The sequence below is a fragment of the Cinclus cinclus genome, chromosome 5 (assembly GCF_963662255.1).
Source record: "Cinclus cinclus chromosome 5, bCinCin1.1, whole genome shotgun sequence".
NCBI lineage: Eukaryota > Metazoa > Chordata > Aves > Passeriformes > Cinclidae > Cinclus > Cinclus cinclus.
This window is the reverse complement of record NC_085050.1, coordinates 32,361,697-32,385,911: the sequence shown is the minus strand read 5'-3', so window position 1 is coordinate 32,385,911 and position 24,215 is coordinate 32,361,697. Positions and strand designations below refer to the sequence as shown.

Genomic DNA, 24,215 nt, shown 5'->3' with positions numbered 1-24,215 from the left:
CGCAAGGACGCTTCTGACTGGTTCGAGGGCTGCAGCCGAGGCGCCGATTGGTCGCTCCCGCTGCCCTTCTGATGCTGCCCGGCGCTCGCTTCCTGAGGTGGAGGCCCGCCCGCGCCGCCTCCCGTGACCCGCGGCCGCTCCCAGCTGGCGCTTCCCGGCTGCATCCCGCCGCAGTGAGCGGCTCTATAGGGAGCACGGGCCCCGGGACAGCGGGGCGCTCTTGTGGCCCGGCCTGGGCCGCCCTCCCGCCGCCGTGCCGCTGCCTAGCAGGCCGCCGTCCCGGGTGCAGGATGACCCCTCCGACTCACTGGGACTTCCCGGTGGAGCTGTGCTGCCGGCCCATGGCGTTCGTCACGCTCACCGGCCTGGACGTGGTGTACAACGCCGTGCACCGCGCCGTGTGGGACGCCTTCTGCGCCAACCGCAGAGCCGACCGCGTCCCCATCTCCTTCAAAGTGCTGCCCGGCGACCACGAGTACCCCAAGTGCAGGACGAAGGTAGCGAGCGGCGCTGGCCCCGGCTGCGCCCCGCCCTGGCGGGATCCCTGCCCGCTGCTCCAGCTGCAGGAGCCGCCGGCGGCCCCAGGAGCGGGGATGCGGGACTTGGTGGCTCCCAGCGGGAAGGGCTGTGCTCCAGTCTGCCTGGGGTGCAGCCGGCTGGCACCGCGCTCTGCCGTACCTCGGCCGCCTCTTCCCCCGATATAGGAGGGGAAGGGTGGGAGCTGCAAGTCAGGGGAATTGTGAGGGCGAAGGGGAAGCCGAGGGCGTTGTGATGGAGCGCCGTGGGGGCGTAGGAAGCCCAGGAGCGCCTTAGCTCATAAACCAGAAGCAAAGAAAGCCCGTATGGGTTGCTTTTTTAAAGTACTTGCTTCTCTTCTACATAGCATTAAGGTACCTTGTAAAATTTGAGGTTTAATAAAACCCAAAATGTAACTTTAGAGAAACTAGCTACTTAATATATTCTGAAAAAAACCCTTGTCTAACCTATAATGCTATTTTTTACGAAACTTTTCACTTTAACTGAGTGAAACACAGCAGAAGGAATATCTCTGCTTTGCAATGGCAAGTTAAGCAATGTAAGTGAATTCAACTATTAGAAAACTACATAATTCCATGATGCTGGCAAAAACAAAGAATCTAAACTGGTGTGTCCTTGCACTGTTTTGAGACCACTGCTTTCACCTGAGCCTAGTATTTCATGGCAGTGTATGCGACATATTCCTGTACTTGACCCTCTTCTCCAGTCTTCCTGGAATCTGTTGTTTCTTGCTGCTGATATCTCAGACATCAGACCCTGGTGCCTGAGCTATTGAGGGATATGGCTTAATAGGAAGAAAAGGCTTGAGGGGAACAATGTTAAAGGAAAGATGACAAACTTACGAAGTGACAAGAATATACAGGCTAGGTCCTTTGTTCTGCTAGAAATGTTTGTGAATGGATTTTGTAGCTTGCTTCAATATCCTCAATATTTTCAGAGGACTTCCTATGAGTGGTATATTCCGAAAGGAATCCTGAAGACTGGTTGGATGAACAAACACCTGAATTTGGTTCCAGCACTTGTGGTGGTATTCTATGAACTAGACTGGGATGAGCCACAGTGGAAGGAAAAACAGTTGGAGTGTGCTACTCGAGTTGAAATTGTCAGGTAGATTCTTTTTCACTTAGTTCATAATGTACTGCAAGCTAATGTAAGTGTGAATTACAGAATCTGTGTGCATTCTAGAACATACAATTTTTTTTCCTTAAACATTAAGGGGAACTTGAACTTTGCTTTTTAGTATACAACTCAAAGTAAAGAACTTTTTTAATGGTTTATTTGTAAAAGTTATTTAAGTCAAAACAGTCTCTGAAATTTTACTTGCTAAACTCAGCACAGTTGTTCTGTCCCAATAGAGGGAAGACAGTATTCTCTGAATGATAGAGCTTACTGTGCTGTTTGGCTTTTTTACCTTTGTAGCATTCTTCCAGTGCTTCCATGTAGACTGAAATGTTATTTTTTTTCTGGCTATTCAGAAATAAGAAGTGAAATCTTGACACTGTGCGATGTTGTCTTTATTTTAGGCAAAGTTTGCAGGGAAGAAATACCAAAGTTGCTGTGGTTTTGATTCAGAAAAAAACACCATTGCCTCCAGGTACTTGAAAACTCTATGCACAGTTGTGGAGTTCTTATTTTTCAGAAATGGGCTGAGCTGACTTTGGTTTGTCACATTATCTGTGGTTCTTCATCTGATGTCATCTACATGCATTTAATGCACTGTGACTGCAGGAAGGCGTAAGGATAAACAGAGCATGTTTTGGGACAGTTGACCCTAAACACTTGATACTTTTATCTCTGAATTCTCCCTCTTAAGTCCAAGTGCATTTTTTGATACACAGTATTAGACATGGTTTACATGGTGGTACATCTGACCAGCCTTCTTGTAAGCAAGTTGCATTTTAAACATTGCTTGAGATCAGGAAAACCAGTAAAACATTGAGAACTTAGAGGAAGGGTATTTGGTACCTACAGAGGTCTTTTGTCTTAATTTGATTTTTAGTTAATAAAATTTTGGAGCCACGTGGAACTGTGAAATGTGATACACTTTAACTTTACATTTCTGTAGAGGTACTGCTTGCTTTCTAGTGTCTGGCAAACTGTTTTTTGCTCTACATGCTATATGTGTTTGTCTTTCTTGGATGCTATTGTATTTCTCAAGACACAGGATATTTAATTCTGCGAGAGATTAAAAACTTACATCCTGCTTGTGATTTTTTGGCCAAAAACTGCTACAAAGTTTTTGCAATGTGTTCTGCTGGATGAAGTACATAGTACTCTGAAAGAAGTAAGAAAGAATGTGCTCTTGATTTTATCTTTATTGGATTTTTCAATACTGTTTAGACCTTTTGATCTACCTAAAGTTCATAACATGACCTTTAAGCTTTTAGAACTAGTTTGACATTGCAGCACCACATACCACTTACTTGTGCTTTCCTTGACTTTGCTAGGGGAAGATGTTATTGCATCAGAGAGGGCTGCAGCTTTATGTAATGCTTGCGACCTTTCCGGAAAATCACTCTTTGTACTTCCACACACTGATCATCTTGTTGGATATATTATTAGGTAAGTGACTGTAAACCCCTGTCTTGCTCTGTTTGCTGACTGTGGGTTGGCTTAGACCTGCCCTGCTGGCTGTGGATGGTGTACACTTGTCTCACAGGGCAAGAAGGATCTGCACACAAGAGTTAGCAGAGCTTACTGAAGAGGCTTTAAACTAGACTTAAAGTGGGAAAGGGGTAAAACCAGTTTCACTAAAAATAATATTCTGCTGACTCTGTGGAGGTAGTGGATGGAAATCCATGCAGTGCTGTGTACAGTTCTGGGCACCTCTGTACAAGAAAGACATTGAGGTGCTGGACTGTGTCCAGAGAAGGGCAGCAGAGCTCATGAAGGGTCTGGAGCAAAAGCCTTGTGAGGAGCAGCTGAGGGAGCTGGGGGTCTTTATTCTGGAGAAAGGTCTTCCCCAAGCCTCCCTTATTGCTCTCTACAACTCCCTGAGAGGAGGCTGTAGTGGAGTACAGGTTGATCTCTTTCCCAGGGCTTCCCCTCAAGCCATAGGATGAGAAGAAATGGCTTAAGTTGCATCAGGGGAGATTTAGTTTGGATATTAGGAAAAATTTCTTCACCTAAAGGGTTATCAAGCATTGGAACAGGCTGCATAGGGAAGAGATTGAGTCACCATCAAAGGTGTATTTGAAAGACACATAGATATTGTGCTTGGGGACAGCAGGATGGGCTTAGTGGTGGATTTGGTAACAGGCTGACAGTTGAGTTTGATGATCTTAAAGGTATTTTCCAATCTAAACAATTCCATAATTCTAATGGAGAATTTGAGAGTTCATAGGTTGAGATGAATGCTCTGTGGTACACTCATTGTAGACCAGCAGTGAATGTTTTACCTGTTTGCTGGAATTCTTCAAGGTATTCTGATGAATTCCACACTGTTTTATTTCTCTGTGAGGTTGAGTAATGACAGTCAGAGATGTTGCTTTTAAAGAAATATTAGTAGATATCCCAAGATATTACCCAGGTAGAGGTAAAAATGGGCTTTTCTACTTCTACAGTGGTTTTGGCCCTCCTGGTTCTAAGTGATTTTCCATACAAATTATGTTTTTAGGTTTAACTCTTCTACAGGTTTTTGTTTTTTTCCCGCTTCCGCTTCCTGGCTGTGTAGTTCTATTTACGTTAACTGGCATCTGTCTCATTTCAAATATGATGTCTTTGTCATTTTTATACATTTTATTTCTTGGGCCTTCTGTTTTGTTAATTACATTAACTACAACTTAAAATAAATTAGGAAGGCCTTTCAAAAACGGATTGAGGAATGGTAGACACTTACGTGTAGATCTAAAAAGAAGGCCTCAAACTAAGGCAAATTATGTTTTACTGTAATTAGTTTTAATTTTTCCATATATTCTTGGGGGGGGGGTCACAGTCTGAGGCTAACTCCTTTTCACCCTCATATTTATATATAAACAGTATAATTCTCAACATAAATTAATGCTATTATTATATCAATTCTGCTCCCAAACTGCCACTGGGATTGATCAAAATAAAGTAACCATTACTTCTAGCTTTTTTTTTTTTTTTTTTTTTTTTTTTTTTTTTTTTGTGATGAGTTGAGATTACAATACTGGTACTTCAGCCTTTATTTCCTGCATGTGTCAGTGCTGTTGCATGTATTCCTCTCCTGGATTCCAGTCTTGTTCTAGTTGACTTTACCCCTTCCAGCTTGATCATAGATGCTCCTTAGAGCCTCCTCCATCTCATATTGCATTTGGTGTTCCTGTCCTCTTTGTCCTCTCCCCCTGTGAGCTGCCTTGGGCTATTTATCTTGCAGACAAGTTCCACTGTTCCCTCTGCAACTGAGGTAGCTGCTTATGGTTGGACAGAATGATGAAACCTAGTCTGTACCCTCATAATTTTCTTTACTTCTATTTTATCCTTCCCATTCCTTCCCCCACAGTCCAGCAAATAAGATGCTGTTCAGATGTATTGTGTGAGTCTCAGCAGGGTTTTCTTGTTTTGACAAAGGAGCATCTCTCAACTTTCTATTAACCTTGCAAAATCAGAATAGCTTTTCCTGAGACTATCTTACATTAAATACTAGGGTCTGTTGTATGAGCAGTTAGTATATAAAGCTCTCAGGCTTATGTGTTCTATTTATTACTACTGCTTTTGTGAAAGGTTTTTGTCTGAAGACTCTTACCTGTGTGGTAGCTTAAAGATGAGTTTACTAATACCACAAGGTCCAAGGTCCTTTGCCAACGCTAAAATAAACATGATTAAAAGTAACTTATTTTGAAGAACTTCAGAATTTCTTTGTACGTGGGAGAAACTTTGTGAAACTTATGAGCAACTTTGTTACAGGTTGGAAAATGCTTTCTATGAGCATGCACAGACTTACTATTATACGGAAATAAGGAGAGTTAAATCTCATAAGGAGTTCTTGAACAAAACTACTCATCAGGTAACATTACCCTATTTTTCAAATACTGTGCATGTTATGTTGCATTTTAAAACATGAAAATAAGGGTTTGTTGCTTAAATGTTTTTGTTCCCCCCTTCCAATTTGAGATGTCCTCTCTTAGTATAGGAGGTAAATCTGGTTCAACTTTCTGCAGTTTAAACTTTTATTTTGATTGGTTTTGGTCTTACATTTGTCTTTCTCACATCTTTCTTAGAAGAGCTGCAGGGCAAAATTAAGTTCTCAGATTAAAAAATGAAAAACTTCTCATTTATCTGCATGATTTAACCTATCTGAGTGTAGTATCTTAAGCTGTGGGATGTACTTCTCTTAGATACTTTGTACTCAGAGTTGCACTTGATTTCAATTTTTAACTTTTGCTTTTCAAATCCACTCAGACACATTATGTTCTGTTGTGATTGCCAGCTTTGCTCTCTTGGAAGCTGGAATCCAAGTGGTGAGCTCCAAACCACAATCAGCTCTGTTGGCATAGAGATTTTTGGGTGTTACAAAGCCTCTCCCTTGTGCCAGGGCAACAGGATTTAAACAGATTAAATCTATTGAAAGATCACTGCTGGTTTATGGTGGGAGATGGACTATTGGGAAACAGTTGCACAGTCAAGTGCTCTATTATGTAAACCTCTGAAGTGCCCACCTGTATCTCTTTGTAGGTAAAAAGGTGTGTTTGGGTGTTTGAGAATGATGTACACTGGTTGTGTTTTGCAGCTTTTGTTTGTTAGACACCAGTTCAAAATAGCCTTCTTCAGTGAGCTGAAACAGGATACACAGAATGCTCTCAAGTAAGACTTGTGTTATCTTCCCCCACCCTCTCTACCCCAAATTATTGCTAAGCCATAAACTGTTATAAATATTTTCCTGAATGCAAAATGATTTAAATATGTATGTAAGGGGCAAGTTCTTCACTGGGAAGAATGCTCTGATTGGGAGACTGTTTTTCACTGATGGCAGTCCAGTTCTAAAACTTTATTAACTCTAAATATTCCTGCTTAGGAATTACAGAACTGCATATAATCTTGTGCATGAATTGAGGGCTCATGAAACAAACATGCTGGAAATCAAGACCATGGCAGGATTTATAAATTACAAGGTAACAACTGTACTTCTAGTCTTTGACAACTGTTATTTAAAAGAAAAAAGTTGATGCACCTTTAATGGGGAAAGGTTGTAAAGTTCAGTTTTATATTGCTTTTACAGAGATGGATTAGAAAGAGATATCAGTAGAACACCAACTATGCTCAGACTATTAGAGACTTCTGAACTCCACACAAAAGAAAGATTCTTAGCTGTGGTTTGGGATTATCTTGAAGGTTTTGAGTTCATTTGAGATGCAGTCTTCTGAAAGACTAGACTCTCTCTCTGTACAGGAAGATGAACACCAAGGCTGCTTGTTCTTGAATGTTTTTGTCTTCTTGCAAAGCTTAGGCCAATGTAGTTCAGTTACTGCTTGTTAGGGGGAAGAAAGAAACTCTAAGAATCAGTCCATACTTTTGTAGTATTTTGAGGACTTTTAAGTAAAGCAAAACTATCCTACCACTTACAAGAATCTTGGAGTTGTATTCCATTTGTGGATTGCAGGCTCCAAAATAATGATCTTTCTAGAGGGTCTGAAGTTCCCCGTTACATTTGGCAGTGAGTTATGCACTCTTCCATTGATGTCTTGGGAAAGAATGGGATAATAAATAGTACTAGGTGAAATAGAGAACCATATGGTTTCAGGAGTAATACATAATGGTTTACATCTGCTTTTCTTCCTTGTTTTTTATGCAATTTTTGCCCTTCAGAAATATGTAAAATTAGCTGGGGGAATGTTGGGGTTGAGTGCTAATCCTTACTAGCCTAACAGTGGATTTTCATCTTATTTTTATCTTCTCCTAGATCTGTCGCCTCTGTTTTCAACATAATACTCCACTGGATGCTATTGCACAGTTCAGGAAGCATATTGACCTATGTAAGAAAAAAATAGGAAGTGCAGAACTGGCTTTTGAGCATGCTGCCTGGATGTCTAAACAGTATGTTTTTGCTTACTACTGTTTTAGATAAACAGTGAACTTCAAAAGGTTTACTTGTCTAGACAAGATACAAAGTCTTAGTTCTCCACCTAAGAGTTACACAAGAACATAACACAAACTGTTGTTCTGTTTTGCATTGATCATTGACAACTTTTCTCTTTGAATGAACAGAGTATGAACAAATGCAGCCACAGAATTTAGATGCAAAAGTTCAGAGAAATATAATCTGTCTTGAGTAACCAGAACTTTTATTTGTAGGATACCTTTCAGTTCATGTGGTTGTTGTGTATGCAATCTTGGTAATAAATCTTTCTCTTAACAGGTTTCAGGCTTTTGGTGACTTGTTTGATGAAGCAATTAAGCTGGGATTGACAGCAATTCAAACTCAGAATCCAGGTTTCTATTACCAGCAGGCAGCCTACTATGCACAGGAACGGAAACAGCTAGCAAGTATGCTTTGTAACCATGATGTAAGTTGGGAGGGGAAGATGCTCTCTAATTAATAAGATAGTGAATTTGCCAATATAGTCTTAAATGGAAGTGGAACAATCTGTAATACCTGTAAATGAAATCCAAGGAAAGGATATGTCTTTGTGATGCTTGTCAATATTACAGGTATTCCTTTTGTCTGGAAAAAGTTGCCCCAGAACAAATGCATTAGTGTTTATTTATTTGGAAATAATTCTGACATGTTTTTTTAAAATTATTTTTTAAATGTACTTTTTCTTCTCTGGATATTTGAAAACTGACTTTGTTTTTCCAGTATATTTATGTGTGCGCTGTATCTGGTGACTTACAGGAAGCAGAGAAACAAGAGCCTTAGTACTAGGATATGGGGGTGGTATTGTTTTAGTATTTTTCTAACACTTGCCTGGCAGAAAATGAAACAGGAACCTTTTTAATTGCTATATTTGAATTTACAGTCCTCTGTGACATATCCCAATCCGGATCCCCTGGAAACACAAACTGGAGTGCTTGACTTCTATGGGCAAAGACCATGGCGGCAAGGAATATTAAGTATGTTTCTCTACTGCTACAGAAATATAAGCTTGAATCCTTACTTGAGATCAGATTACAAAAGGGCTAATTTCTCTTAACATAGACACTTTCAATGTTAAAAGATGCAGTATAAGGACTAGGTGGTTTTCCTGTAATTTACTGATTTTGGATAGATTATTGGAAAAAAGGGGAAAGATAATTGTGTTCTAGAATTTCCTTTCTGGGGAGATCAGCTGAGGTAAAAGAATGGGGGAGTGCGTTTGAGTTGAAGCTTGCATTGCATATCATTCATGGTATAAATTGTTCCCTTTGGGTCTGGACAGAATTCCAGTTTAATTGATTTTTTTTTCATTGTCTTACTCAGGCTTTGATCTTTCTGATCCTGAAAAGGAGAAGATGGGGATTTTATCCCTACAGTTAAAAGAGAAGAATGTTCTTCACTCGGTGAGTTTTATTCTTGAAAAATATATATATGTTTTTATATGACCCTAATGTTTGCATATATAATGATATCAGTAATGGTTTTATCTGCTAGGAGCTAATAATCACTTTGTTGAGTAATGCTGTCGCACAGTTCAAGAAATACAAATGTCCAAGAATGAAAAGTCATTTGAGTGAGTATAGATAATCACATGCATTTTTAAAATTTAATTTTGCAAAGGCATTCAGTAGTGATCTGGGTTTTTTTTTTTTTCAGTGGTTCAAATGGGAGAAGAATATTACTATGCTAAAGATTATGCCAAAGCTTTGAAGTGAGTATCATTTGTGATCACTTCTTTTTTGTGCTATCTTCTCACTAAGACCCCATGTCCTGTTGTTATGGAATAATGTTGGCAGCTTGTGTGAGATGCTCCTTTTATCTGGCTGTGATTGATGCACGACTATTGAGTCTACAAACCCCACTTACATTAAAGAAAGTAAAATAGATGAGTCAGTTATTAGAGCATGAAAACTTCCTGCTCTGAGCTGTTGTGGGAATTTGCCATATTGGGCAGATACCTATTTCTAGCTCACGGATTGAGTGCTGTCTGTCTGTCTCTCTTGTTTGAAGTAGGAGAGATGCATTTACTTGTTCATAGCTGACTTTACATGGAAGAGAAGATAGGCTAGGATAAGCAGATCAATTTGTGTCAAGCCTGATTGTTCTAAGAACAGGCACTTTTTATTTGTGTAAGGTAGATTTCTCTGAAGTAGGCAGAAATTCTTGTCTTAAATAGTTGAAAAGAGTTATAAAAATCACTTATCTGCTTTGCTGGTAACAGCAAACAGTGGTCAGAATTAGGAAGATATTAAGGTGTGTTGTTTTGCCTGATTGATGCATGTGTTGTGGAACTTTGAAACCCTTGAAGAGAGATAGGAAGCGGATGGGAAATAGGAGAGAAAAGAAACATCTTGGCTTAAGGAACATTAAATTTCTTCAGTTTGGAAGGCGACTTTATTGTGGGGGTTTGGTTTGTTTTTCTGAATACTTACTGCATGTTCAATAATAAGGCATATTTTTAATGCAGTATTGGAGACGAAGGTGCTTCTGTTCCTTTGCTGTTTTGCTAGCTGTTTATGTGAAGACAGATGAGTTTTCTTGTTCTCTTGTGAAAAATTTTCTAGGCAAAAATAGGAAATTCAGAGAATAAATATTTCTTTATAATAGTTTCATGCTGGTTTTGATAAATCATCACCTTGTATAAACAGAGACTTTAATCTAGCATTTGTATTAGTGAAGATGAATTTTGTATTAATAATACCAAATAAGTGCAAGCTTCTAAAAATATTGGTGAGCATAACTTGTTTCCTCTCAACTTTACTGTGTTGCAGGCTCTTGGATTATGTTATGTGTGAATATCGCAGCGAAGGATGGTGGACCCTCCTCACTTCCATATTGACAACAGCACTCAAATGTTCATATCTCATGGCCCAGCTGAAAAATTATATAACATACTCTTTAGAGCTACTGGGCAGAGGTATTCTTTTATGAATATTTTGAAATATGACAAATTGTTGTCAGACACAGTGCTTACAGTACTTCAGATTATTTGACTACAAAATAATTGCAGTTGTGGTGGATTTTTACTACCTTATATGCTACATTTGAAGTTGTCTTTCTCTTCTATTATAAAATTAATTGCATTAAAATAGGCTGTGTCAGGATATCTGAGATACAGAAGTTCATTTGAGACTGTTCAAATAATGTTACAGGAAATTCCTGAGCTTTGGGTTGGGAAAGAGCTGTAGTACAGTTAAGAGAGAAAAACATTTTTCCTAGTAACAAAGCTAACACGATTTTTCTGGACTTTAATATTCCACATATGCTTCTCCCAAACTCTTTATAGAGCTCTGCTGATGAAATATGTATGCAGGATGTTTTAGGGAAAAAATGTGGCATAGAGTGGCTTCACAGAAACGATGCAAGCACTCTGGTCTGTGTAATGCCTACTCCTTGATGTTGCAGAAATAATCCTTTTGGGCCCTAAATTGCTATTACCACTGTTAGTGCAGGTGTGGTAGAAACAGGTTTGCATCTTCTTAAAGCTAGCCAGGCTACTCTGCTTTGTATTGAAGAAGAGAAAACGATGCAACACCACCTTTCTTCAAGAAAAGAATGCTTATTTTAAGTAGTCCTTGTTTCTTCCTGTCACCTTCTGTAGTTCTTTTTTTTTCATAGTATTATCTGAGCTGGCCTCTTTGCATGTTCCAGACTTGTCTATGCTTTCTTCTGTTTTTAAACATAAACAACAAGGAGGTATAGGCAGTATTCTTCTGAAGCTTTGCTCGAATAAATTGCAAAATGCCTGTCTAATAAAAAAATATTTTACTTGGCTCCAGTGAAAGTAAGAGAAAATGTTTTAAACGGAAATTTCCTTCGTTACTGGTAGATGGATGTTAGAATTTTTTTTTCCTCTGGGATGTGTTGTTTGAAAGATGCAGTCTGAGGGAAAGATTTACTGTTAAGTTAAAAAAAGGTAGGGACCCTCACTTCTGTCTTGTAATCTTTTTGTTCTCTTTATTAGCATCTACACTTAAAGAAGATCAGAAATCTCGAATAGAAAAAAATCTAATAAAAGTTCTGATGGTAAGTGGCAGAACGCCTATTACCCTTTTAAATAATCCTAAGAGTGGTCAGTGTGTAGTAACCTTCTTTTATTGTTCTTTGTAATCCTTTGTCTGCATACAGAATGAAAGTCCTGATCCTGAACCTGATTGTGACACTGCTGCTGTGAAAGCATCACAGAAATTGTGGTCTGACCGTGTTTCCTTGGCAGGCAGTAATATTTTTACAATAGAAGTCCAAGACTTCATACCATTTGGTAAGTAAAAAAGCAAGTTACACCAGATCATAAATTTGGATGTAGTTATACCTTGAAAATAACTAGGGTGAAAGTAGGAAGGGTATATTAAAACTAACAACAGTGTTCCAGCCTTGGTCTGTTCTTTGTCTAAATCAACAAGATAAGAAATAATGAGAGAAGTCAGTGATCTTATCCCTGATATGAATTACTAAGGAATTCCCTGCTTTGTGAAAGACTTACAACATTCTGGTATGCTTTGAGGTAGGACTCTGAGGAAAGAGGGCAGAATGTGTGCAAAGCAATACTTGCCATTGAAAAGGGGACGTGAGTAGCATCCAAGTGTACAGGACTATCTGTTTTCTGCTGGACATCTGTATGTCCTCTCCTGTGCAAAGGTTTTGGCCAAGTGCTGAAAAGTGGCTTTCTGTGACAGTGTTAGTAGCCAAATTTGTCCACTTGCAAAACAGAGTTGAAAGAGTATACGCTGGACAATTCTTGCCACAATCATTTTAGGAGTGTGCTTCTGGAATTTAATGTTATAGTTTGTTTAACACCTACTTCTTGTTTCTTTTTCCTTTTCTTTTTAAATTCCAGTACAGTGCAAAGCAAAATTTCTTGCTCCTAGTTTCCATGTTGATGTTCCTGTGCAGTTTGATGTATACTTGAGAGCTGATTGTCCTCATCCTATCAGGTTTTCTAAGCTCTGCATCAGTTTCAGTAATCAGGTACCTGTGTTCTATCTCTGACCTAGTGATAGAAACTGATAATAAGAACGGAATAGCATTTTATTGGTTTTAAACATTAAAAAATAATCAAGATTTTTCCAAAAACTATGTTTATACTTAAGCTGAAATATTTTGGGGTTTTTAATGCATTAGCTATTGCTTTTGACAAATATATTGATACTGGAATAAGACTCTGAAATGCAGTTTCGTTCATCTGTCGTATGTTTGGGGTTTTTTTTATGAAGCTTGCTGAAGTTTCAGAAGGATTATTTTAATGTCTTATTTCTTCTGATTCATGAAGTCATATTAATATAATGGATATCTTGTGTCAGAGAATTGCAGCATAATTACTTGCTAGTTTAACTTTGTTGTGTAAAGTAGGAAAAATCCATAGAGTTCGATCCAGTAACACAGAGCCTTAATATTTGCTGTATTGCCATTACTCTCTAAAGATGTCGTCCATCTGAATGTATCAACTTTTTTCCTCACTCCTCCACTGTAGGATTACAACCAATACTGTGTTGTAGAAGAAGCCTATCAGAAAAGTGATATTTTAGAGCCATCATCACAAGGAACAATGTGCTTAGTGCCTGGCAAAACAAGAAAGTTCTCTTTCAAATTTGTTGCAAAAACTGAAGATGTAGGGAAGAAGATTGAGGTTTGTCCATTTTTTTTGTACCCTTCTTACTGTTAGATACAATGAACTCAAACTACAATGTGCCCCTAATCTGGTACCAGTTAAAAAGTCACTTGCAGTTCTGAATGTCTGAGTATTAGATACTCAGTGAAACTGAGTATCAAAAGTGAGTGAAATTATTGACGGTGACAAAACACAAAACCACAAAAATGAAAGAATTGTTTCAAGAAATTTTCAATTTTTTTTTTTTAAATATGTGCAATGCTTAAAAAGTGAGTGGTGGTATAGTAGTATGAGAGGGTAGGAAATGGCAACCTCTTACACTGCTTTCACCTGAACATGGATACTTTTTTCACTTCTGTTTTATTAAACAGGTGTGGTGAGGTCCTCAGTCTCTGAGCTCTCAGAAGCTTTTTGATGGTGTTTATGTGTTTATTATGTCTGTGTATGTTGGAAAACTATACTCCTGCAATAGGTGGTCGGGAGACTCACCAATAAGTGTTTAAATTTTTGTCTATCAGATCACTTCTGTTGATTTGATCCTGGGAAGTGAATCTGGCCGCTGTGTCATTCTGAACTGGCGAGGAGGAGGTGGAGATGCTTCCTCATCTCAGGAAGCATTGCAGGCAGCACGGTCCTTCAAGCGAAGACCAAAGCTTCCAGACAATGAAGTGCACTGGGACACTTTGGCTATTCAGGCAAGCACGATGTGAGTAACTGGAGTTCCAAACCGGTCTTTTTTTATTGAGTTGTTCCCACCATGTTTTTCAGAAGTCTCACATCTCTTAGTTTAATAGGCTACCAGTTCTGGGAATTTTCTTAAACTACAGGGTGCTTTAGCCTCCTTTAAACTAGGCTTAAAAGCAAATTATTTAAGAAAGAAACATTAACTGAGTCTTTTCTCTTAAAGGATTATTTCTAGAGTGCCAAACATTTCTGTTCAGCTCCGTCATGAACCTCCTGCCCTGACTAATGAAATGTATTGTTTGATTGTGACAGTCCAGTCACATGAGGAGACAGTGGCCAAAGATGTCAAGCTTACAGCAGGTTTAAAGCCAGGTATTTGGGGTTATTTTCTTTTAATCCAGCAGTCTCATAATCGACTGTTTTTTGTGCATGCAGTGCAGAGAAATATAGTAAACTGTTTTCTCACAGTGATGAAAAGCCAAACCAAAGTGAAAGTTGGGAATGATGAATGCCAGTGATAAGAACAACAGCTAACAGACTCGTTCCATTACGATTTTTTAAACTACTGCTTGTCTGTGGTGCTTGCATGGGTATTTTCAGAATATAAGTCTTTACAAATTCGAAAGAAAACGTGAAAGCTTTTGTATTCCTTTCCAACTTGTTTTCAGTATGCTTGTAACTAAATTTTTCTTTACCCTCAGTAGAGATCTTTTTCGTGCTGAGCTGAAAGCACTAGACAGTGCTAGATAAATGTTTTCTAAGTATAGACTTTGTGGGTTTTCTCTGATACCCACTCTGTTATTTTTGTTTTCCCTGCCCTGGACAAGATGGTTTGGTTCTTAAACTACGTGAAATTTGGGGAACCGAAGCAGTATTTCTTAGAAAACAAAAGAAAAAATGCAAATATTGTATGCATAAGTCCTAGCTTATCTGTATGTAGATATTGCTGACAATTTTCAATGTGTGAAGCACAAATATTGTACTCAATATGCCTCTTTTTAGCAATTATCCTAAAAGGCAAAAATATTTTAAGTCATTGGCATGTAGGATGCCATGTGTTCTGTGTATTCCAATATAGAACGTTGTTTTCTATAGAGTTGTATGGTTCATCAAAGTCAGTGGAGTATTCTTGAAACATGTTTAATTTGATGTTTGGGCTTGGCTCCTGAAGTAGTGTTTAATACATGGTCTTTGTTTTTCTTAATTTTTTTTTCCTTGTTTGATCTAATCTCTAACATGGAATATGCAAGGTCAGTGTGGGTTTGCTGACTGCATTAAAAGAGCAATTGAAATCTGACGTTTCATTTATAGGGAAAGTGATGTATTTTCCACACCTGTAGCTCTTTGGCAAGATGTGGCTTGTTTTGCTTTGAAAATTATCCCATGTAATTGCTATAATGCCATTATTCTAGTTAAGCTCTGACCGAAGAATGGTGTCATTTGACATCTATACATTTCTTTTTATGTATTTTCAACACTGACTTGAACGAAAGCTTTTAAAAGTATGTGAAATCATTAAACCATGTTCTTGAAAACAAAAGAATCACGGAACAGTAAAACTTCCTTTCTACTTCAATATAGAGTGTGAAGAAAAACTTGGATCACATAATCCTATTGTTTTACATAGATGGTAGGGAACACGATTTCTGATTTTTGAGGGTTTTTTTTCCTAGCCCAAAGAGGTGAAACAATAAACTTGCAAGGGTGCAAATGCTTCAACTTGGAAAATGTTGAGGTGTTGTCAAATCTACCTTCTGCTGGTACTTTTGAAAGAGTCTCAAAATAAATGAACTGTTAATTCTTCATGCATTGCTTTTTCCTATTTTTTTTTTTAATTTTAGTTGTTGTTTTCATTTTCATGCTTACATGTAATGTAAGCCGGCGTGGATATGAACACTGTTTTTAATCCTAGGGCAAGATGCCAACCTGACTCAGAAAACTCAGGTGACTCTTCATGGAACAGATGCATGTGATGACTCTTTTCCTGCACTGCTTCCTGATATCCCTGTAGGAGACTTGCAACCAGGAGAAAAGGTCAAGGCTCAAAACCTTACTTCTATATCCCACTCAAAAAATAGGGGACAACTAATAAAAGACTCTTTAGACAGACTTTCAGTTTACTTTCTGATATCTGAACCAATAAATTAAATACTTACGGCATGTTTTGCCTACTGTTCATATGTAGTTTAGTATTCCTTTAATGAGATCACCTTTTGGACTAAATTGGAGAATAAGGTATGTTCTGGGCTTGGTGATACAGCTGGGAGATATGAAATAAGGAGACTAATTTCAACTGCTAATGAAATGCACTGCTTAATGGACAGGAGATAATAGCAAATGTGATTCAAGTTGGTAGAGGATCAGATATGCACTAAACTGAAGTTGTGACTAGCAAGTTAGAAGTTGGTTATGTCATGTATTACACAGTTATGTTTTTTTGGAGGTTTTTTTGCATTGTTATATAACAGACAAGCATCTGAAACAAAAAAATCCAGTGAAGCAGTTGGAGTTGTGCTGCTCTGGTTAGAATCATTCACTGCATGATCCAGATTGTCCATTGTAGGAGATATATTATGGTCAAAATAATGCCCATTCAACAAATGGACCAAGTCAGATGATTAACAACCTTTGGACAGCTCTAGGCCTAATTAACGTAGTTTGCATATAGCTCATACAGTCTTCTCTATTTTGCAGCTGGAAAAACCAATATACATCCGTTGTGGTACAGTTGGTGCAAGAATGTTTCTGTTTTACATTTCTTACTTAATCAACACTGTTGTTGAGGGGAAAGAAATCCTCTGCAGGTGTCACCGGGTAGGTTTTAAAGATTTGCATTTTGTACGGATAAATTTGTGAAATACAAGAAATATTCTAAAAGCTGTAATTTCGAGAATCTTAGAACCCTTTCCAGGAGATAGAATAAATGCTAAATCAGCATTATGGTAGCCTTTTTTAGCATGAGCTGTTCCATAATTATTAGCAGAAGAAAAGTTTTCTATATTTGTTTGTAAATATCTTTAAAGATATGTTCTTCTCTGGGGAGGACTTGGTTAAAATAATGATTAAAAGTAACTTCACATTAACAATCTTCGACATCACTAGTCAAGGCTTAAGCTGAATATAACTTTTTTTCCTCTCTTCTTCCCATCCCTTTCCTTGCCTCTAAAGGATGAAACTGTAACCATAGACACAGTGTTTCCTTTTGATGTTGCTGTCAAATTTGTCTCCACAAAGGTATGTCTTTGAAAAGTTGTTCCTGTTTTGGAATCACAGCACTTTGGAATCACACCCTGTTTAGTTAGAAATAGTCAGAGCTTGTGTGTGTCTTGACAGCTGGAGCACTTGGACAGAGTATTTGCAGATATACCATTTTTACTGATGACGGACATCCTGAGTGCCTCTCCTTGGCCTCTCACAATTGTAACAAGCCAGTTGCAGCTGTCAGCTTCCATGACCCCAGTGGATCAACTGGAATCTTATGTGGAGAATGGTAAGTTTTCTTGGAGTATGTTCTCTATCAGGAGGACACTTTTTGCATAAATTGGGAGTAATAAAAGGGGACACTTCAAATAGTTTTTGCTTATTGAACTGTGAGTAGAAGAAAGCTGCTTAGTACTCAAGTTGCTTGCCAGAATACAACTTGGACAGCAGCGTGCTTTAAAATGTAGTTCTGCTTCACTAGGTCAACTAAATAGACTTGGATGATGGATGGTAAACAAAATTCTAAATATAATAGACATGACGGAAAGCACCTGAAGTGCAACTTCTTAGATATCCATATGAAAAGATACTCAGTATTTCCAGTGTTTCTGAGCCATGTATACTTTCTGGAATGTAAACACTTTACCATGTGATAGAGGCAGCATCCAAAGGCCAGTGATCCATGTCCATGATTGCAGTCACAAAACTGAAAAACTGAAAAAAACCTGAAAAAGCTAGAAAGGATAGCGTATAAAGAACAACCAATAGTAACAATCTTTTTTTTACTATTACCATGGTTTAGTAACTTATTACTTACACTTTTAAAAGTTATCTTGAACACCTCAGCCATTAAAACTGCAGTGTGTTAGTGCTAAAGTTATGTAAGTGGAGTACTTAAAAGTAGAGCTGATCCAAAATCTTCCAATAAAACATTGTGTTTACATTTGTGGCATCAGAGATGTGAATTATATGTTCTGTTGAAACTTTGAGTCCAATGAGCTACTCTGGGTGGCTGGCAGCCTGTGGGGCAGCTGTCCCCTCATTTAATCAAGGACTTACAAGGCTCTATTTGCTCTGTTGATTCAAGGTTTGCCTGGCAAAAAGCAATTAGTTTTCCAAGTCCTTTAGTCTTCAAACTATGATATTTCATCTTCAGCCCTGGCATCTTGAGCTTCATGGCTTCTGGTTGATACTCCTAAAGAGTTAAGTGCCAGGACATACAAACCCTGAAGGTATCAACCATTCAGTTATCCATCTTTTGGTTGATGGGTTTTTTTAAAATATTAATGATAAATTTTGAACAACTGAAACCTATTTTCTTAGTACTTTTTTTTAATTCACTCTCTACATGAAAAGGCACTATTTTCTAAAGTGGTTTTGAGTGAAGAAAAAAGAAGAAAAATGATAATTCAGTGTAATTGAAAAGCCAGTAGATTTTTTTCTTGTATTCTTTCTCTTCCCCAGCTCTCATCCATTTGAGAAGGAGAGGGGATGTGTCCATATCCATTTTGATTTTCAAGCATCAGAGGCATCATATGCCAATGTCTTGGAATCTGCTGTAGAAGTGTAGAATTTGAAATGTTTTGCTTTTTGTGTGTGTTTATGAACTCTAAATTTGCAATGACTCATTCTATGTGTACATTAAAGATACTATAATGCTGTTCAGAAAGTAAAGTGACATATTTGTATATGCTACCTTTTAATGTATTGGAATAGTTCCCAATCTGTTGGATTTATACATTTTGTAGGTATACTTTACAAACCACTTGAAAGGCCTTTATGGCTGAATGTTTGTGTTTGTGTCATAATGCATTTCTAGACTTGGTGGCTTAGGCTGTTATTATGCTTTGATTTTAAACAAAATCTTGCTGATAGTTGTTTTACAGACAGGTGAGAGTGCCAGTGAGTGCTTTTGCCTTCAATGTCCTCCAGTTACTAATGCTAGTGGAGTGGCAACTGGATGTTACATGATCTCCTGGAAGAGGTAAGCATCTTTTGGCCTTGATAAGGAAAGGAAGTAAGCTGATCTGTTTTTACGAATGATAGTGAGATTTTGGGTTTTGGTTTTTCTGGGAGTGGGGAGGAGTGCAAAAAACAAAAAAAAAATGTGTTTTCCTGTAACAAGCACTGTCTAGACTTTGGACCTACTTAGTTTGCATACTTACTTGATACTTTATGTAGTATAGTATTCAACATGGTCTGCATTTGACTTTTTTCTGCAGAAGTTCGCCTGTGGAAAGTGTACCTGTTGTTAACACAGTCATCACTCTTCCACATGTGGTTGTAGAGAGCATCCCCCTCCATGTTAATGCAGGTAATATTAATTTGGCAACATGCATGTCCCAATTAGAATTTTTAAGACTGCCAAAATTTTTACAGCACCCAGAGCTCCAATTTACTGCAGCAAAATAGAGAAAAGTGGTGCTGAATACTATGGAGCTAGAGAAAGCACTGCCTCAGGGCTTGCTCTTCTTTTCCCACTTGAAGGGAAAAGGAGGTAGGTAGTTACACAAATGTGTTCTCCTAAAAGCTGTCAGTGGAGCTGACAATACTTGACCTGTGTTATGTGGCAGCACAGAGATTGGCGTTACCTCTGCTGATGCTGCCTTCCCAGTAGGTTTCTCTAGATGCCTATGACAGCAGTTGTTCCATCCACCCATATCCTGGGTGCATCCTGGAAAGAAACAGACTGGAGATCTGGTGATGCTTGTTGGCAGGTGAAATGTTTCTTTTCTAGCACTTCACCTGCACAAGAGCAGAGGGGGATTGAGATGCCCACGAAGCACACATAATTTCAATGCTTTCCTCAGCTTGGTTTCATTTGTACTGAGATTCTTCCATTATCCTATCCTGTTACACTTTGAAGGAGCTTCCTGATAGTATCTGATTAGATTTTGGTAAGCTGAAAATAGTCAACAGCAATGGAAGTGACTTCCTGGTTTGTATTCTTGGGCAGTGTTAGCAGCTGGAAGGTTTGTAACTAGATGTTGAAACATGGTACTGAAAAACTGTAATGAAGTTGTGTTCTGTTGTTTAATCTGTTTCTAAAAAAACTTACAAGAACTAGGTATCTAAAGCACTTCTGATATATTTTTTTCTTAACTTTTCACTGCTTTTTGCAATAGACTTTTTTTTTGGAGTGGAATTTGAAGGTGTGTTTTGTATTTGAAATTACTTACTTTCTTTCCAAAGATCTGCCATCATTTGGTCGAGTCCGCGAGTCCTTACCTGTCAGGTATCACCTGCAAAATAAGACCAATTTAGTCCAAGATGTGGAGGTGTCCGTGGAACCCAGTGATGCCTTCATGTTCTCTGGTCTTAAACAGGTACAGAATCATCACATCCACTGATCCTGCTGGTTTAACTGGTAGTGAAGAGTACATTGATTACACTTACACTGATGTTCCTGGAGGACAAACTCATTTTTTTAAAGATGTTTAAAGCATGGTAAATTCTGTCTGGAAAAATGTATGAATGCAGACTCCATTTTAAAAAGGGTTAGATGGAAGCCTGTCTAGGAGCTGTCTGTCATGTTGTTTATGGGTAACATGGTGTTTCAGTAAAAAAGCAATAGTTTAGCTAGAATTGGAAATTACTTTTATTCTTTCCAGCTTCAGAAAGTAACCAGTGCATAAATAGAAAGTAAACAGAGCTTTTGGACACAGAACTTACCTATGGTTGTGGCTTTCTTTTCTTCCTTTAAGATCCGACTAAGAATCCTTCCTGGCACGCAGCAGGAAATGTTATATAACTTCTATCCTCTGATGGCTGGGTATCAGCAGTTACCTTCTCTTCACGTTAACCTGATGCGATTCCCAAACTTCACCAATCAGTTGCTCAGACGTTTCATACCGACACACATTTTTGTAAAGGTAAGGCTGTGAGGAGTGATTTGTGTTTAAAGGCTCCCCTTGGGGCTGCTCAGAGTCTGAGGACAGCTGCCCCAGCTGTGTTCAAAGCTGAGTGTCTCTAAGCAGACAAAAATGTCCAGCTTTTAACAGGGTTACTTGCTTTGAAAAGTCTTGTGTTGTGCATTGGTGTTGTCAGCCAAAATCTTTAGGAAATCTGTTTCAGTGCAGTATGTATTTGATTAATACTAGATGAACGAACTGAATGTACTTGTCATGTCCCTGTTGTTCTGTTGCATGTCTCACTCTGTAAAAAAAATATTAAAATAGCCTCTATTTTGAGCATAGTAGAGGGAGCTAAATAATCAAATGCTTTTAATACCATAATTCATAGCACTTCTGAAAAAAGTGTGAGCAACCCATATGACTAGGTTCAGAGACACTGTAGCATCCTACACTTCCCTAAATAACTTCTAAGAACACATTGTCAGTGAATGAGTCTAGATTTTTTTTCATAAGTGGTATAACTCTGAAGATCAGTTCAATCATGCCATGAAAAACAGGTCTTTTGACTTCTTAAGAATCATTTAAATCCATTTGCCCAAAAAGTGCTTTCTCATTCCACTGCTGCTGTCTCCAGAATATTTTGTTCACATTTTATTCAAGCAAGGAGCCCAAAGACTTGTTTATGTGATTTGAGATGGACTTGTTGAGACATCTGTAATCATGTTTCTAGGAAATGGGCCTGGTGTTATTTCAGTTTTGTTTTAACCAAAAGAGATAGCAGAACTTACTTTTTGAGTATGCTGGCAGTCACTGGCTCTTCAAGATTGGTTGTCAGGCTCTCCTCCTAAGTAAGTAGAAGAGGCATTTTTTTCTCAAAAGCATGGTGTTCATAAAACTCCTGTGGACCCTCAAGCTTCAGAGTTCTTTGCTTTTCTTTTGGAGTTGTCAGAATCTCAGAAAACTTTATTGTAAGGGTGCCCTTCTTTATAATTTCTTCCTTGATCTCTTCTATCTCTAGTGATGCTGCTTTAAATTCCTTCAAGAACCTGTCAGTCTAATTCCTGTTTTACACACTGATAATAATTATCAGCTTTCTGTACTACAGTACTGATCTGTACAGTAGTACAGTTCTGAGCAGCCAGGCCTTGTGCTAAACTGTGCAGGTGTGTGTGGAGAAGCCATTTAACAGGGCAGTTGAGGAGCTGAGGCCTCTACCAAGTTCTCAGACTGAAATTTAAGTTGGATGTCCTCTGTGTTTTGTGCCACTGTTGGAAACCTTTAGAAGTAGGATAAGCTTAATGCTGCACTTGGGTACCAGAGCTACATTGACAGCACAGTGTATTGCAGAGTTGGTTTCCTAGTAGTTTATCTTTTCTGTCTGGGAGTGGGTTTTTTGAGGGGAGTTTGTTTGGTGGTTTGTTTTGTTTGTTTGTTTGTTTAATTCTCTGTTTTTATTTTCTTAAAGCCTCAGGGTCGTCAGGCAGATGACAACTCGATTGCAGCTGCATAACTTTGAGACCTGTACCTCTGCACTTAAGGAAATGGGATGTTGCACAGAATATGTAAAGCTCACTTTAGAAACATGGCTTTGATCAAACCATAAGAATTAAATTGTATTTTGAAATTACAACTCTTAGCAGAAATAATGTTTTAAAAAAAATCTAGCGTTTCATAGACTTCCTTTAAGGAATAAACACGTGGACAAATCTCGGTGCTTTATTTAACAGGAACATTCTTTTGAAGTTCATTTTGAATGTCAAATTCTTAAAAGTATTATTGAGGCATATTAAATATCTTGAGTATTTAAGTGAAGAAATGCTAATTCATTTGACCAAACCTGAAAGATGTTTTCACAGTTAACAGTTTAAGTGCGAAGTTTGTATTTACTATTAGAGATTTACAACATTGAAAACTATCATTTTTTACAGAAGTTTATCCTGTGCCACTTGTGTTGAAGACAGCAGGTTGTGCAGTAGCATTGTAAATTACAAATGGTTGCATCGTACTGTTGCAGTTGAGCAGCTTACTAGTCCTTTGAAACCGTAACTCTCAAAAGGCAGTATTTCTTCTGGGTAATCCAGACATCAAATTTTGAATTCAGCAGCTAGTCTAAGGAACAGAGATTCAGTCATACCAGTTGGACTATCCAATCTGGAGCTGATGTGGTTTGGGGTTACTTTTACACACACAGTTTCCAGATTGAAGAAGTGTCTTGATAGTCTCCTGCTGTGTGAATTTAAAAAATAGACATCCTACTGTTGTACAGCGCTGGATGAACTGATGTGTAAAGTACAGTAAAATATGTATATATTAAAAAATTGCATTGTGAAAATTTGCATTGTTTAACTTTCTAAATAATTACATTTTGATTGCTTGGGAAATACCTTATTTATTGTCAAAGTGAAGTTCTAATAAACTGCTTGTGACAGAATACTTCTGAAACTGTACCTTACTGCATTGCTTTCACAGTTTTTTTTGTAACTCTCCTCTCAACTTGTGGACTGATGCATCCTTCTATGGCTCTGAAGTCCAAAATAACAGCTGTGGTACTTGAAGGAAAGCATGAGTCAAGTCCTGAAAAAATGTGTGAGGATATACTGTTTTTCCATGAAGTGGAGAGGTAGTTGTATTATGAGGGTTTTTTCAATGTATAGGTGGGGATGAGATGACGACAGCTGGGAAGAACAATTTAATCTTCCCTGTTCTTTGCTGAAATGTACTGAACTAAGTGGCAGTCATGGAATAGGTGTCTTATCTTTCTCTTTGTTTTTTTTTTTTTTTTTTTATTTTATTAAGAGTGGAAAGCGTATTTCTTTTCCAGATATTTTTTCTCTTAAGTAGCCACTCAGGTTGCAGCAATACTGGCATCTCTGTTACTGCTTCTTAAAAGACATGTTGATGCAAGTAGTGTAAGTGTTTGGTGGAGAATTGGGTGCCTTCCCCCACCCCCAAAACAGTCTAACAGTGGTTCTTATCCCTTTGAGAAAGAGGATAGCATAAAATACTTTCATGGTTACAATAATGTTGAAGTCTTAAGGGAATTGTATAAATACATTCCTACTTAAAATTGTGAGTAGTAAGAATAATACAGAAATGCAGGCATATCCCACACCATGGAAAAAGCTTGCTACTTTGCCATAGTTGCAAGTCCTGTTCTTTCATTTGCAAAGGGAATCTTTTCTTGTTTTGTGTGATCTTACTATAGCTGTAAACACTACAAAGCAAATATTTTTGTGTTAATTGTCTCTAAAGTGCTAGGCACACCTTTTATGCTATGTAAATGACTGATGTGAAT

The 24,215-nt window shown here is 38.1% G+C and overlaps 1 protein-coding gene across 1 annotated transcript; it reads left to right on the top strand.

The window, feature by feature from the left end:
• The first annotated feature begins 290 nt into the window (after positions 1–290).
• Positions 291–23,345, top strand: TRAPPC11 (trafficking protein particle complex subunit 11). The gene is made up of 29 exons (XM_062492828.1): positions 291–497; positions 1,475–1,644; positions 2,061–2,131; positions 2,985–3,099; positions 5,407–5,506; positions 6,230–6,303; positions 6,515–6,611; positions 7,400–7,533; positions 7,856–8,003; positions 8,457–8,550; positions 8,897–8,976; positions 9,068–9,146; positions 9,230–9,284; positions 10,345–10,490; positions 11,538–11,599; positions 11,702–11,834; positions 12,411–12,541; positions 13,044–13,199; positions 13,700–13,887; positions 14,089–14,237; positions 15,778–15,899; positions 16,560–16,679; positions 17,034–17,099; positions 17,199–17,355; positions 18,942–19,050; positions 19,289–19,380; positions 20,259–20,392; positions 20,771–20,938; positions 22,386–23,345. Exons 1-29 carry the CDS (start codon positions 291–293, stop codon positions 22,428–22,430), a joined length of 3,402 nt encoding a protein of 1,133 aa, XP_062348812.1. The 3' UTR covers positions 22,431–23,345.
• Positions 23,346–24,215: the final 870 nt, after the last annotated feature.

What these genes read in the sequence shown, in the direction of transcription:
- TRAPPC11 (XM_062492828.1), top strand. Translation starts at nt 291, where the DNA reads ATGACCCCTCCGACTCACTGGGACTTCCCGGTGGAGCTGTGCTGCCGG. An exon ending in GTATGCTTTGTAACCATGAT is followed by an intron (nt 8,004 to 8,456) that starts GTAAGTTGGGAG and finishes TTGAATTTACAG; the next exon opens with TCCTCTGTGACATATCCCAA. An exon ending in GCTATTCAGGCAAGCACGAT is followed by an intron (nt 13,888 to 14,088) that starts GTGAGTAACTGG and finishes TTTCTCTTAAAG; the next exon opens with GATTATTTCTAGAGTGCCAA.